The following is a 15,349-nucleotide window of genomic DNA, read 5'->3' on the forward strand; positions in this document are numbered from 1 at the left end:
AGCCCCTGTTGAGAGTTTTTATCATGAAAGAATGTTAAATTTTGTCAAATGCTTTTTCTGCAACTATTGAGACAATGATGTAATTCTTATCCTTCATTCTGTTAATGTGGTGTATCACATTGATTGATTTGCATTTGTTGAACCATTCTTGCATCTCAGGGATAAGTGCCAGTCCATCATGGTGTATGATCCTTTTAATGTGCTGTTGAATTCAGTTTGCTAATATTTGTTGAGGTTTTTTGCATCCATGTTCATCAGAGATGTTGGCCTATAGTTTTCTTTTCTTGTATTGTCTTTGTCTGGCTTTGGTGATGCTGGTCTTGGAAAATGAGTTTGGAAGTTTTTCCTGTTTGAGTTTTTAGAAGTTGAAGGATCGATGTTAATTCTTCTTTAAATGTTTGGCAGAATTCACCAGTGGATTCATCTGCTGAAGCCATCTGGTACTGGGGTTTTCTTTGTTGGGAAGTTTTGGTTACTGATTTAGTCTCCTTACATGTAATTGGTCTGTTCAAGCTCTGTGTTCTTGATTCAGACTTGATAGGTATTAGGTTTATTCATTTCTTCTAGGTTGTCCAATTTGTTGGCATATAATCATTCATAATAGTCCCTTGTGATCTTTTTCAATTTCTGTGGCATCGGTTGTAATGTTTCCTTTCATTTCTGATTTTACTTATTTGAGTCTTCTCTTAGTCTAGCTAAAGGTTTGTCAATTTTGTTTATCTTTTCAAAAAATCAGCTGTTTTGTTGATTTTTTTCCTATCATTTTTCTATTTTATTTATATCTACTCTGATCTTCTGCTAACTTTGAATGTGGTTTCTTCTTTTTCTAGTGTAAAGTTAGGCTGTTTATTTGAGATCTTTCTTCTTTTGTAGAAAGAATGTAAGCGCTTATCACTATAAAATTCCTTCTTAGTATTCCTTTTGTTGCATTTCATAAATTTTGGTTTGTTCTGTTTTCATTTGTCTCAAGATATGCTCTAATTTCCCTTTTTTATTTCTTTGACCCAATATTTGTTCAGAAGCATGTTTCTAATTTTCATGTATTTGAATTTTCCCATTTTCTTGCTGTTATTGATATCTAGTTTCATTCCATTGTGGTTGGAAAAGATACTTGGGGTGATTTCATCCTTCTTAAGTTTGTTGAGACTTTGTTCTGTGACCTACCATGTGATCCTGGAGAATGTTCCACGTGTGCTTGAGAAGAATGTGTATTCTGCTACTGGTGGCTGGATGTTCTATATATGTCTGTTGGTTCTCTTCGGTTTATAGTGTTCAAGTCTGTTTCCTTACTGATTTTCTTTCTGGTTGTTCTATCCATTATTGAAAGTGGGGTACTGAAGTCTCTTATTATTATTGCATTGCTGTCTATTTCTCCATTCAGATTTGTGGATGTTTGCTTTATATATTTAGGTGGTCTGATGTTGAGTGCATGTATTTATATAACTGTTATATCTTCTGGTTCAATTGAGCCTTTTACTGTTATATAATAACCTTTGTCTCTAGTGACTTTGAAGTCTTTTTTGGCTTAAAGTCTATTTTGTTTGATATAAGTATAGTCACCCCTGCTCTTCTTTGGTTACCATTTGCATGGAGTATCTTTTTCTGTGCCTTCACTTTCAGCCTATTTATGTCCTTATATCAAAAGTGAGTCTCTTGTGTACAGCATGTAGTTGGATCTTGTTTTATCCATTCAGCCACTCTATGTCTTTTGATTGTGGAGTTTAATACATTTATATTTTATATACTTTATTCTTAAGCCTCAAAGTGAGTTTGAATTCTCTTACATCCTGTTTTGTAGATGGGGAAACTGAGGCTTCAAAAGGAATTTGCTCCCACGTCATATTGCTAGTAATGGTAGAGCTTGGATTTGAACCCTGTCTCTGTTAAAAGCCCAGGCTTTTAACCTCTGCTTTTTCCTATAGAGAGGACAGGGCATTTGGACTGAGCCTTGAAGAATAAAGGCTTGTAAAATGGGGCAAAGAAGGCAGAGTTCTTCAGGCAGAAATGTGGGCCTGTGTGGAGGGAGCAGTGCACAGTGGTTCCGGGGAGTGGCAGGCAACGTGGTGTGGCCTGAATGCAGGTCAGTCAGGGGTGTTTGGTAGTGGATGGGACAAAAAGTTGGGCCAGGAGCCTGTAAAGGTGGATGGGACAAAAAGTTGGGCCAGGAGCCTGTAAAGGTGGATGGGACAAAAAGTTGGGCCAGGAGCCTGTAAAGGTGGGAGGCTGTGCCGAGGAGTCGACCTTCATTCAGAGTCAGTAATCTTCTTTTGGAGAGAGAATTTTGCACATCAAGCAGATAACTCTGGTGGTACCGAAAGAACTTTTGGCTATTTTTGGCTCGTTGTAGAAATTTTGGTAGGTGCAAGTTAAAAAAAACAAAAAAACAAACAAAAAACCATCTAATCACCTGATGGCAATCACTTAGAGGCAAAGATAGTGGGGAATTATCATGCCCTAAAGAGAGCCAGTGAGGGTAGGGGCTGGGGGACAGGTGAGGGCTGCTAGTTTATGGAGGTCCTAGAGGCAGGATGGATAGGATGCAGCGATCACCTGGGTCTGTGCTAGAGGAACAGGGAATCCTTGAGTGTGACTTTGATGTTTCTCACTTATGCACCTGAATAGAAATATTTTGTTCAGATAGAAGCTACAAATGTTTGGAGTGGGGTGTGGCCGTGTGGGTGGCAGTGAAGATAAGTTTAGTTTTATTCATGTTGGGTTTGGTGGTCCCAGGTAGGTAAGTGGATAAGTCTAGAAAGGACTTATTAGAAGTTAGGAATGTAGAACTGTAACTGAGGGGCCAGGAGAGCTAGAAATGAAAGATTTGGAGTCAGGTACCATGTAGAAGGCAGGGAGGAGGGTGGAACCGTGAGAGGTCACTAAGACTTGAAAGCAAAAGCAAAGTAAGTGCTCCCAGGAAGGAAGACTAGGGAAAATCAGAGAGTTGAGAGGAGAATAAGGAAATCAAATAACTATATTTCATTTTTAAAAAATAGATAAAAAAATTTTTTTTAAACTACACTGAGGTACTATCTCTCACTAATCAGACTGGTAAAAAACTAAAGTTTGACATCATATTCTGTTGAAAGGCTGGTGGGAAGGTGAGACAGTATAACCCCTATGGTTAAGAATTTGACAATATCTAGCAAAATTCCCAGAAATCAAGGAAGCTGTCAAAGGCTACTAGAGTCATGTCAACTAGACACAGAAGCCAACTTGAAGAGGCTCCTACTAGCCAAAGGTGGGACAATCCAACCACCAATAGGAACAATTACAGTCGATCGAAATACATTAAATAAGTTTACATCCACAAATTTATTATGATACTTAAAAAAAATAAACTTTATTCATCATACTTGGAAATCAACTCATTCTTTTGAAAATTGGTAGAGACAAGCATTTATTCTGCTTTTCCTGTACAAACTGATGAAGGGAAGTTGGTGAGGGGAAGTCTGTGTTTAGCAGGGATGTTAACTCTTTGTTTATGAATAAATTGCAAATCGTTTTTTTTCTAAAAAGAGGTAAAAAAGAAAATGTACCTTCTTGGAAGCCCACCCAGGTCAGCGCCTTAGAAGGGCTCAGAGGAGTCAGCATTAGGATGGGGCGCAAGCTGAGGGACTCACAGCAGGCTGCCACTGATACCCCTGGGAGCTCTTTCCAGAGGGTGGTAGAGGCAGAGGCCAGATAACCATTTCTCGGTTGCAGGGTGATGGAGGGAAATGGTGAAGAGCAGAGGCCACTCTTTCAAGAACTTTGACAAGAAAGAGAATAGAAGGAAAGATAAGGTGGTGACTTGAGGAAGAGAATTGAGAAGATTCCCTTCCTTTTTAACAAAAAGGTTGGTGATGATTTGAGTATTTTTGTAGCTTGGGTAAAGTAGATTTATATATGAGAGAGGGAGACTGATAAAGCAAGGTAACAAGGTGATTAAAGCACAGGTACTAGAGTCACACAAATGTGGATTCTAACTGGCTTTGCCACTCACTGGTGGAGATGTTTGGCCCCAAGCCTTGCTTGACACATTTATCATTGGGCCTGCTTACGACTACTGTATGGGGCTGTAAAGAAGGTTAAATGAGGTAATAGATGTATGATACAAGACACTGGGGTGGTATATAAGTAAGTGTTTCGTAAGTTGTGGCTGCTGTTATTTTTATTATTGTTTGAGAGGGGATGGATTGAAAATGGCAGGTATATGGTAAGGATGGAGCAGTCTGACGATGATTGGAAGCCAGTAGGAGGAGTTTTCAATTTTACTGAGTTAGGGTGGGTTCTAGGATAAGGGGATCAGCACGGGTATGATAAGGGAATGTAACAGGGGTGGTAAAGATGTGCCGTCACAGTGGCATAGGGGCCACTATTGGGGGTGGGGTGCCCATAGGGACGTAGTAACTAAAGATAAGAGAAAGGCTGTGGGACTTCAATAAGGGCTCAGCTGAAGTGAGATGTTATCATGGTGCCAGCTGCATGGCCGTGGGTCCAGCAGCAGTTGGCAGCCTAGAAGGAGAAGTAGAGGAGGCAAGAGGGCCATTTTCATCCAGGGCTGGGTGTGGATTGACAGGGTGAGTGGGTTATGCAGAAGGACGGGTTAGAGGGCATATTGGTGAGCGTGGCATTGGAGTGACAGCCAGTGCTCTCTTTACTGAGTAATGCAGCAGGGGCTCGCCAGCCTGGAGAAAGCACCTGGTCATGGGTTTGGAATCCTTAGCAGGTTTAATGGAAGTAGATATGTGTGCTGTGTAGAAGAACAAGAAATTATGTTTAGGGAACTGTGTCTTGGGGTTTCAGATATTAAGAGTGGTAGAATTCTAGGTACTAACAAGATCTGGGTGAGGGCAAGTGTTAGAGGTGGGGTGGGGTGGGGGCTGGATGGGGTTGGGTGTGGCTTTCCTGGTGGGAATTTGACACAGTGGGGTGGACCAGGATGTATGCTTCTTGGGGTGATAGGGGCTTAAAGTCAAGTTTTGTATTTCTCAGGAGGTTTTGGGGTGGTCCTTCTTGGAGGAAAAGAAGTATGGAGTGGACTAACTTTTCAGAGGCCTTGAGTAGATTGAACAGTGTGTGGTGAGGGTACGGTATGGGGGCATGGCATAGCCACAGGGCAGAGAGAGCCATTGATGAGATAAAAGATCAAACTTGGGGTGCTACCTGAAGTTCTTTGTAGGCATCATCAAGAACAGAGGAATTTATAACAAAGCTTCTTCCATGGATTATGGTCAAGACCTGTGTATATGAGGAGAGAATGGGGGAGAAATGGCTCCTGTCCTGGGGAGCCCCCAGGTTGATGGATACTTCCATTGATGACCCAAGGTGATGTTCAGCTCTCAAGTTCTCCGATTCAGAGGAGGTAGAAACAGGTTATAGAGAGATGGAAATGTGATGTGAGTAGGTGGGGTTTGTTTTTTTTTTTTTAATATGCCTGTTCTGCTTGACCCATGTCAGTTACTTATAGCTCAACCTCATTCTAATTAACATTGTATTTCACTATGTAAAGAATTCCAAATTAAACCCTGTTGATGGCCATTGGGGTGTCTTCTGTTTTTCACTGTTGCCAAAAATGCTGCGGTTAATGGGTTAATAGCCTTGTACACGGAGTTCCTACACACTCTCAGGACTATTTCAGTTTGTTTTTTCTCTTTTGAGATTTGTTTCCTCAATGCTATGTCGTGGCAGTGAACTCTGCTTGGAATCCATTCTTTCTAGTTTGGAAATGTGATTTCCAGCATGTGTTCTGTTTGTTTACCACAGTCCTGTGGTAACAACATGGGTTTCACAGAGGCAGTTACAGTGGGATCCCACCTGTACTCGCTGTACTGGGTGCAGAAGCCTTGTGAGAGTTTTGAAGCCTTTGATGAAGACGGCGGGAAACGGGGTTGTACAGTGTCTTACATAAAAGCCGAAAGAGCTGTTGTGCCCCGGGCACCTGGGGTGCAACATTGTTCCTCCCCGGCTTCTCTCTCGTGTTCTTCGAGCCTTCCCTGTGTAGACTCTGAGCCAGAAGGATGCCAGTGAGGTCCCAAGCCCCTCACCTTCCTTGAGGCTGGGGGTAGGACACCTGAACGCTGCCCGATACACCCCGACTCTAGAGCCTTCCTCTGAACTCCCCAGGAGAGTTGACACAGTGCCCTTGCCCAGATCCCTGTCTACAAACCAAACGTTCCAGCCACTGGTCTGCAAAGCTGCCTATTTCGTGAACACCTCAAAGGAATGTGGGTTTGAATTGAGATAACCTTCTTGGCCAACTTTGGAGCCTGGGAAAAAAAAGCTGCCTTTGGAAAAAGCTTTAGCTGGTTTCGTGGTTTGTTACTTGCAAGGCCGGTTAATGGTTGGGCTGAGCTTGGAGGTTGTATTCCCCATAGGAGGGCTCGAGCTGGGAGAACTAGCCCCGCTCTCTGGTGTGTGTTTGTGGTTTTAACTGGGCTCCCCGATGCCCCCTTCCAACCCCCACCCCGACCCTCCAGCCCACCCACCGCAGCAGAGTGCATCTCTCTGACTGGCCAGGGATTGGGAGGGAGCTGGTGGTGTTCCTGCCAGCAGCTGTGACTGGACAGTGCGGTTGCCTTTTATTTACTGCCACCCACTCTCATTCTCCCCCTGCCTGAGAGAGAAAGGAACACTGTGGTTTAGTTTTGTGATGCTGTCCCAGTAGCTCATGACTGGGTACATAAGAGTTAAGTGAAGAAGCTGGCAGAAGAGGGGCGTGAGGTAGAATTTGTTGGACAATCTGGTTTCCTTTCTCTAGCTATAGGGAAGGTACTTAGACAATCAGTCTCTTTCTTTGTATACACAAACACACACACACACACACACACACACACACACACACACACACACACACACACACACACACACAATTTCTCCGACTTGTAACACCAGGGAGGGTGAAGGGCAGGAGTTCCATGCGGGCTGTAGCCATGAGCTTGTGTTTCTTGGATATGAGTTCTCAGTGTGGTACTCATAAACGGCCTTCAGGACATTCACCACCCCCCAGAATTGTCTGCAAAACTATGTGTTCACGTGTTTCTTGAGAGAGGATTCATAGCTTTCATTAGATTCTCAGAGAGGTCTCTTACTCCTGAGAGGAAAGAACCTCTGCTTTGGGATTTGAATCTTGGACTACCAGTAGGAAAAGCAATAGTTGACATCCACTGGGCTCCGACCACACACCAGGCACCGCTGAGCACTTTACGTGCATTACTTCATTTGAGCCTCCAGATCCTGTGAGGAGAGTATTATGATTATCCTTTTCTTACTGATGAAGAGGTAGAGGCACCAAGAATAGCACATTAGTCCCAGAATGATGCAGTTTGCTGGAGCTGACACTTAACACAGATAATCTGATTCTAGAACCCTTAGCCAATCATGGTAGGGCCTCCACGCCAAGCCAGATAGCTCCATAATGACTCTGGGATGCAGCCGACTTTAAAGTCCCTTTCCTTCTTTACTCCACTGCCTGAATTCTAGTATATGCTTCCACTGGCCCTCATTAGCACTGTTGTTAGCCACCTGGTTTCCACATCCTTGGAAGGGTGGGGGAAGAAGGCTGTCTCTGGGAATTCGGATCTGTTTAATTTTGAATCTTAGTTCCGTGACCCAGCTGTCCTAAGTGTGACCCTGGAACCAGGAATATGTGGCCCTTGCCTCAGGGTTACCATGAGCATAAAATAAGATGATCATGTACCTTAAAGAACTTTGGAAGACATGAATGCTGTGGGCTTTTGTGTCAGGATAACGACATCTGTATTTTCCCACACAGAGTGGGCAGCTTCAGACCTCAGAAGGATAGCACCCTCCTGGTCTAAAGGGTATGAGACCTGGGACTGTTTGTCTAAGCTGCCTGTGGTCAAAAGTACATTCTGGACAGAAGAGGTGGTGATGTAACTGGGTCTGTGTGTGTATTGAAAAATCCCTCTTTGCTCTTTCCTCATTTCGGGTTTGTCCTTTGAGTCAAGTCAAATATTTATCGAGCATTTCTGAGTACAAAAGTAGTGTATTAGAGACTTGAGGGATACAGAAGTAGAGCCCCTTTCCTTATGGAGTGTGCGGTCTCATCGAAGAGCAAGGACAGCATGAGTGTATACGAAGGGAGACGTGTGGTAAGTTCAAGTGCAGGCCACAGTCGGTGCTGCCCAGAGGATTTCAGGAGGGGGGGAGCTCTGGGTTGAAGAATGAAGGCAGGCAGATCAGGCCGAAGGATTTGAACGCTTTGGTTGGTGGAGCTGGGGGTGGTGGTGTCTGTTTGGGGATGAACACCGAGCAGACTAGGGGGTCCAATCTCAAGATCTGGGAGGGCCCAGAGTTACTGGGAGATTCTCCTTAGCATGAGGAAACTGGATCTTTTGTGGATGTTCAGGATGGGTCAGAAAGGGGAGCCAGATGCCAGTCAAATTCTTTGCTCAGTCTCTGAGCATATTGTTTCTGCAGCTCAAATGAAAATTAAATGCGTTATTGACAGGAATTTTCGAACAGTTGGGCGAGGCTGGGCAGACTACACACCTTGTTTTCCTTGTTAGACTTGCTGCATGGGGTTTGGATCAGAGTAGTGGGAAGATCACATGTTGTTACTTCTCTGTTTTTGGTAGCCCCTCGTCCCACATACGCAGCTGCCCCTGGACCGTACAATGAACATCGGAAGTGCTTAGTACATACTTACTTTTTATTTGGTAGGTGGAATTGGGGAGAGCCAGTCTCTGTAACAAAGTCTAATTTTAGGTAATAGTTTCCACTTTCTCAAGCACCAACCTTTACATTTGAGTTGCTAATATCTTTCTCCTTTCCTTTCTGAGGGTGCCCTGTTGTAAAAGTGCTAATTACTAATATTCTGACCACAGGGTAGCAGTTGTGAGGAGCCTGTATCATCCATAAATAGAATCATCAGCACTTAAATAACTGAAAGTAGGCTCTTAAGTTAAACACAAAAACCTGTTTATACCTTTATAAACAGCCCCACTATGCTCTTTCACTAATGTTTTTCTGCCTTTCCTGTCAGCCTACCAGGGGGTGGATTGGGTCACACAGGAGCCCAGGTCAGTCCCAGTGTGGTGTCTGTTCTGGCCTTAGGTTCCTAAGAGAAAGACTCAGTGGTTACAGCAGTGGGGATGGTCAGAGAATACTTCAGAGGGAGCCTGGCTCATGCCCTACAGGGGGGCAATTGCCTTTACTTGTTCCAAAATTGAGGTGAACCATTTCTAGGGGAGGAGGGATGGGTAGGCAGTCTAGAGCAGGGTTGACAGCTTTTATTTTATACTTTCCAAATGTCTATATTGTTTAGATGTTTTTCACCGAGGGCTTTTTATAACAATACAGAAAATTATATAATAATACAATAATAATAAATAAAAAGAATAATGTAAAAATTAAGTTATGGTACTACAAAGTTAAGTAATTAAATACAGGTGGAGAATAGAATGGATTAGAAGTCCCAGTTTGTTACGACAGTTCCACAGATATTCGCTAGCTTTATGACTGACTTTGTTGTGGAGTCCAAGCAGAATGACACCCTTAACTCCAGGTTGCAGGTACTCGGTACGCGTATCACCTCAGATGGCAAACAGGATTGTGGATTCTGCAAGGAGCATCCTCAACAAGTTTATACCTGATATCTATATTTACACAGACCACATGAAAGGAGTCAACTCTGGGAGGTAAGTGTCTGTGCGTTTTTGGAGCCTAATCCCTTAGCCACCCTAGCTTTTGTCATACTCCTGGTCTGATTGAAGCTAAAGTTGCCAGCTCTGAGGTTGGGCAGCCAGAGGAAGAATGATTCACAGTTTTTTTCCTTCCAACTTACCGCCATTGTCAGCAACAGGCATCTTTTGAGCACCTATCACATGGAAAGCGTCACGGTGCCCAGTGCTGGGTGATGAGGGGTTGAGACGCCAGCCTAGGGGAATTAAAGCCCAGCTATTAATAAACAGTGCCGCAAGCTTTAAATCCCATCTGTCCTCTGTTCCCACAAAAAATTAAAGTAAACAAGTTCTTCTATCCTGTGTGAATAACGGTTTAGGGGAAAAAAATCCTTTGTTGGTTTAAGTGCCAGTCGGCTTCTCTCTCCATCAAGGGGAAAAACACCCCTAGAGCCAAAGAAAGTTATTGCAGATTTGAGTTTGGTTTAGTTAGAGCCTTTGCAGAAGACCTTACTTTAGAAAATAAAAAGTTAATGATGATCTGTGTAATGAAAATATCTGTTTTAGGCTTTGGTTGTATATTTAGAAACCAGCGAGTTAGGGAAGCAATTAAAACCGAATTTTTTATTATGAAAATGTTAAGTATACAGAAAAGTTGAAAGGATAATACAGCGAACACTTGTATATTCCTACTACTTGTAGTTAACAATGAATATTTTGCCAAATTTGCTTTCCTTGTGCGTGGGTTTTCTTTGTTTTTGCCTAACCATTTCGACGTGAATGACAGTATCTTTACACTTTGAATTTGAAGTTTTCAGGTTGTGTCTTCTAAAAATAAGAACATCAGAGACTGACTGTTGTGGGATAAAAAATCAGTTTTTTCCTAAGTTGTACCACAGCTCGTCCTTTTTCATAGCTCTTCTGTCTGAGCTTTCTTTAACTTCAGGAAAAGAAGGAAAAAGAGGGTAAAGGAGGGGTGAGTGTGTTATGGGATCTCAGACCTTCATGAAGCCCAAGGGAAAGATGCAGGTGACTCTTCAGAAATGCAGCGGTGGCTCATAGTCCAGAGCAACAGAGGTGGTGATGTCAGAGGTTAGAGTTGGGAAAGGGTTTGTGTGCAGAGCTGGCCCTTTTTCTGGGAGTTGGAAACGTCAGTGTTGGTCCCAAACCTTTGGTGTATTGCTCAAATACCATCAGTGTTTTCCTCATTCATAATGTGGGAGTGATAACAACTGCATCCCTAGGTTACTGTAAAGATGAAAAGGTCACCTATGTAAGTCACCGATGCAATGCCTGGCACATAGTAGGTGCAGCAGAAATGGTAGCTGCTAATGCCGTTATTTCCTTTCTCTTCTCTTCTTGGCCACAGGCCTGGAACTATGTGTCAGCTGTTTTCTGGGGAGGGGATTACGAGGGATGGGGGAGGATAGGTAGCGGTAGCAGCTGTCTGAATGGCCTGACTCAGTGCCTTGTCGTCCGGCCTCTCACTCTACACAGAAGCAGAGCAGACCTGAAGGCCATGCTGCCTCCAGCTAGAGTGTGGCTTTTTATAATGCCATCGACTCAGTGGACCCTAGTGCTGGTCAAGAGCCATACTTGCTAATAATGAGTAGGAAGCTCACACGTGGATGGAGATGTGGGCATAATGTAGCCTTGTGGGTTATCAACTCCAAGCTCCACTTTAAAATTTACCTCTAAAACCAGTGCATGATGTTAAGTTTGTGTTCCGTTTTCTAAATCTCAAGCTACAGTTGACAAACGGTGATCTTCCTTCTCCATTATGAAATTATAAAGTCATGGGTAGGTATTCTCTTCTAATTCAGTGAAGTATCCACATAAGTTAGGCTTATTGAAGTCTGGGAGTGAGAGTTATGTGTGGCCGTGGCCTGGAACCTTGGTGGCCAGCGATTTTTGGTGGGCTGTGCCAGCTCTTTGTCCGGTGCACATTTGTCCAGTGTGGTCCCATTTTGATTCTCACAGTCGTAACTTTTTGAAAAATCTAGTCCCTCGCCAGTTGGAAAGTTTTGGAGGCTGTCATTTGCAAACTGTAGCAATGTGCATCTTCAGTGAGGTCACTGGTGATCAACTACACTGTCAGCATAACTTGAAATAGGCCTGGTAATACACATACCCCAACTTGGGGGGCGGGGTGGGGATTGGCGTAGAGTACATAGAGCTTAGTATGTTATTGTGTTGTTTTCTGTAAAACAAATACAATATCAAATGGAACGGTCTTGATTAAATATGAAGTTCACTGCAATAAGTAACACACGCCTCAAACATTTGACATGGATGGAAAAGTTTAGAAGTTCTTAGGAAATGCATGTAAGTGGGTTAGAGCAGTGATGGTGGCTTATCTCCCTGCATTTTCTGCTCTTTATTTTGGCATGCCGCTGCCTCTACTGATGAGCCGGGTGCCCAGTCCCTCCTCCTGGTCAAGTGACTCATCAGCAACTTGAGATTGTGCTTTAAATGTCCCATGATGCTGCTGGGTGGCACGGTGTTAGATTGTGAGTGTGACTCAGGGTGCCCTGGAACCGGCATTCTCACTGCACCCTCTTGCCTTGGCAGGTGTTATTAATCCTTGGCTACATAGACAATCACTTTTTTTTAAAAGAAATTAAGGACTGAGCAGTATAGTTCCTCCCTATTGTGAGCTCATATATAGTACATTTGAAACATAAGTTCTATGCGTCATTTTTCTGAAACAAATATTTTGGCTGGTTTTGTGCTAGATGCATAGAAAGTGCTTCATGAATATGTATGTTGGATTGTGTTAAAGGAGGCTTTATTAAAGCTGTATTGTGCTTGCATGTGGAGTGTACTGCTGGGAAGTAGGTACAGTCGACCCTGGAACAACGCCAGGGTTAGGCATGCTGACCTTCCCCGCAGTCAGAGGCCTGCGTGGGACTTAATGCCGTTGACCCTCCACATCCTCGGATTCAACCAACTTAGGATCACGCAGTACTGTAGTACGTATTTAGTGAAAAAAGTCTATAAGTGGACCTGTGCCGTTCAGACCTGTGTTGTTCAAGGGTCAGCTGTGTGTGTTTAAGAGGCACCGGGCAAGGTAGATGTGAGGTGTCAAATCTGGAAATTTTGTGGAGAGATGCTTGTTTTTATTGTTTGTGGACTGATTTTGTTTTGCATCCAACTGGTTGTCACTAAGCCTCGTGAGAGCAGGGACTCCTGTGCTTACCATGGCGCCCCAGTTCCCGGGTCTGTGGAAGCTTTCCCCCAAATGTTTGTTGGATGTACACGTACGTGAGTCATTTGTGGTCCTGGACAGGAAGGGTGTTAGGGTCTGGCTGTTGGGGGTTGAAACACACAGGTGAGAGCATGGTGCTGGCTTGTTGATTATATTAAGTGAATTCTGAGTTAGAGATGTCCCCTGGGGACAAAAACATAAAAGTGTGCCTTCTCTAGGCCCTTTCTCCTCGTGTGGTATTTCTCATCATGGGGCAACAGCCTGCTGTCTCTCAAGGAGAGCTGTAATCAGATGGTCTCCAGGCTGCTTGTACTTCTGGGCTGGTTGTGACTGAGGGCTGAGTGAGTGCCATGGTGGAGAACTTGCGAGGGCTTTGGAGTCTGGAAGATCTGTGTTTGAAGCACATCTCAGTCTCTTTCTAGCTGTATGGACTTGGTGCAGGTCGCTTGATTTGTCCATTTCCTCAGTTGTAAGGTGGGGATGGTATTATTTACTCTGCAGAATAGTGTCGAGCCCCTACCTCAGAAACTAGGGGCTCTATATGTTGACTGTTACAAACTCTCACAGCAGGATCTTTTACAATGTAGTGAGTGGGGAAAGGTAAGGGAGAGCTAGGGGAAGGGAGGGCTGAAAAGAAAAGCAATGCAAATTTGCATCACCTTTGGTTCTGTCACGTGTGTGCCCTCACTGCGTCATGTATATGTCCAGTGTGAGCTGGGAGGGACTCTAATAAGACCTGATGTGACCAGACAGAATGCCATCAAAAAGATGTTTGTCTTCTCTTTTTACTGGTGAATGTGAACCCCACTTCGTATGCTACTCAGTGTCTGTGCCTTTGAATCCCCAGGTCTCCGGGCTTTGGACTGTGGCTGGTTGCTGAGACCACCAACGGCACCTTCCTCAGCGCTGAACTTGTCTCCAACCACCAGGGCCAGGGGGCAGCGGTGCTTCCCGAGGACCTCGGCAGGAACTGTGCCAAGCTGCTGCTCGAAGAAATCCATAGGGTATGTCCTCCGCTTCTGCAGGTCCGGGAGAGGAGCCATCAGGAAGCAGTTCTTTGTCTGTCACTTTTATTCGTTAGCAACTTTCTTCCTCTCTTAAGGGCTTCAGTCGAGGAGTTAGCCTCTTCCTACCCTTTAGACAGTTTAGCATTAACTAGCTTAATGGATTGGCTAAACTAGTCAGTGAGCAGAGGCCCAGCCCCACTGGTTTGTTACATATGGCAGGTAAGTTTTTTGTTAATATATAAATTTATTTATTTTAAATGTTTGGCTGCGTTGTGTCTTCGTTGCTGCACGCGGGCTTTCTCTAGTTGCGGCGAGCGGGGGCTGCTCTTCGTTGCCGTGCCCAGCCTTCTCATTGCAGTGGCTTCTCTTGTTGCGGAGCACAGGCTCTAGGTGCATGGGCTTCAGTAGTTGTGGCACGTGGGCTCAGTAGTTGTGGCTCGTGGACGCCAGAGCGCAGGCTCAGTAGTTGTGGCGCACAGGCTTAGTTGCTCCACGGAATCTGGGATCTTCCCAGACCAGGGATCGAACCCGTGTCCCCTGCACTGGCAGGCGGATTCTTAACCACTGCACCACCAGGAAAGTCCTGGCAGGTAAGTTTTAATGGTCGGGAGGGCAGAGAACTGGAACAGAGTCATACAGGAGAGAGAAGGTGAAAAATGAAGCAGGTTAGGCAGTGATTGGCCAATTGAAGAGCACACATCCCCCGGAGCAAAGCAGGGACCTTCTCTCAGCCCCGTGTCGTTGCCATAGGGGGATGGGGGCTCATTCTTTTCAGATTTTTCAAGAGAAGCTGGAAACCTGGATTTGTGTGTGACATTTAATTCAGATAGAAAACAGTGTCAACAGGCTCGATTTTGTAGGGTGCTTGGGAGCACATAGAAGAGTGTCTAGGGAAGGCCAGCCTGTGTCAGAGCACAGTAGGGGCTTGGGAAGAGGGGACAAAGAAAAGGTGACACGATGCTGAGGACAAGACTGCACTGATTACCACTTTGCTTCTGCTGCCCTACTGGTGGGACATGGCGTAGACCAGTCTGGCCAAGCCTGTCCCCTCAGTTGCTACAATCCTTTTTCTCTGTTGATCCATAAGAGCAACATGCACATATGTACACACACACTTTACTCTGTTTCCCAGGGACAGCTGAGGCGACCCAAAATGAGCAAGGAGGAAATTGGAAGAGAAGGAAAGATGATGGCAGGAGAAATAAGATAAGCTGCCTGAAAACTCATTTTTTAAGATCACATATACTTGGTTAGAGGAGCGTCACAAACCTGTCTCCAAGATTTCTGTTAGTCTGCACCTCAGGAAGGTGAAACCTTTTCCCTGACATGCAGAATCCAGGACAGGCTCCAGGGATGTTCAGTCCTATGCTGTGGATACACACTGGGGCCCACATTCTTAAACTGAGCACTAGCAAGAACTATACACTCATCTCTTGGTGTCCACAGGTGATTGGTTCCAGGACCCCTCCTCCCCCCAGTGGATACCAAAATCCGTGGATGCTCAAGTTTGT

General features: G+C 44.5%; 1 protein-coding gene across 1 annotated transcript in view; it reads left to right on the forward strand.

The window, feature by feature from the left end:
• The window catches only part of RCL1 (RNA terminal phosphate cyclase like 1), a 57,218-nt gene that overhangs the window by 27,308 nt on the left and 14,561 nt on the right, over positions 1-15,349 (forward strand). Inside the window, exons 6-7 of the mRNA XM_024734321.1 lie at positions 9,516-9,641; positions 13,679-13,835. Coding sequence (XP_024590089.1) covers positions 9,516-9,641; positions 13,679-13,835 — 283 coding nt within the window. The remainder of the gene's footprint in view (positions 1-9,515; positions 9,642-13,678; positions 13,836-15,349) is intronic.

This window comes from Neophocaena asiaeorientalis, unplaced genomic scaffold (assembly GCF_003031525.2).
Source record: "Neophocaena asiaeorientalis asiaeorientalis breed wild unplaced genomic scaffold, Neophocaena_asiaeorientalis_V1.1 scaffold256, whole genome shotgun sequence".
NCBI lineage: Eukaryota > Metazoa > Chordata > Mammalia > Artiodactyla > Phocoenidae > Neophocaena > Neophocaena asiaeorientalis.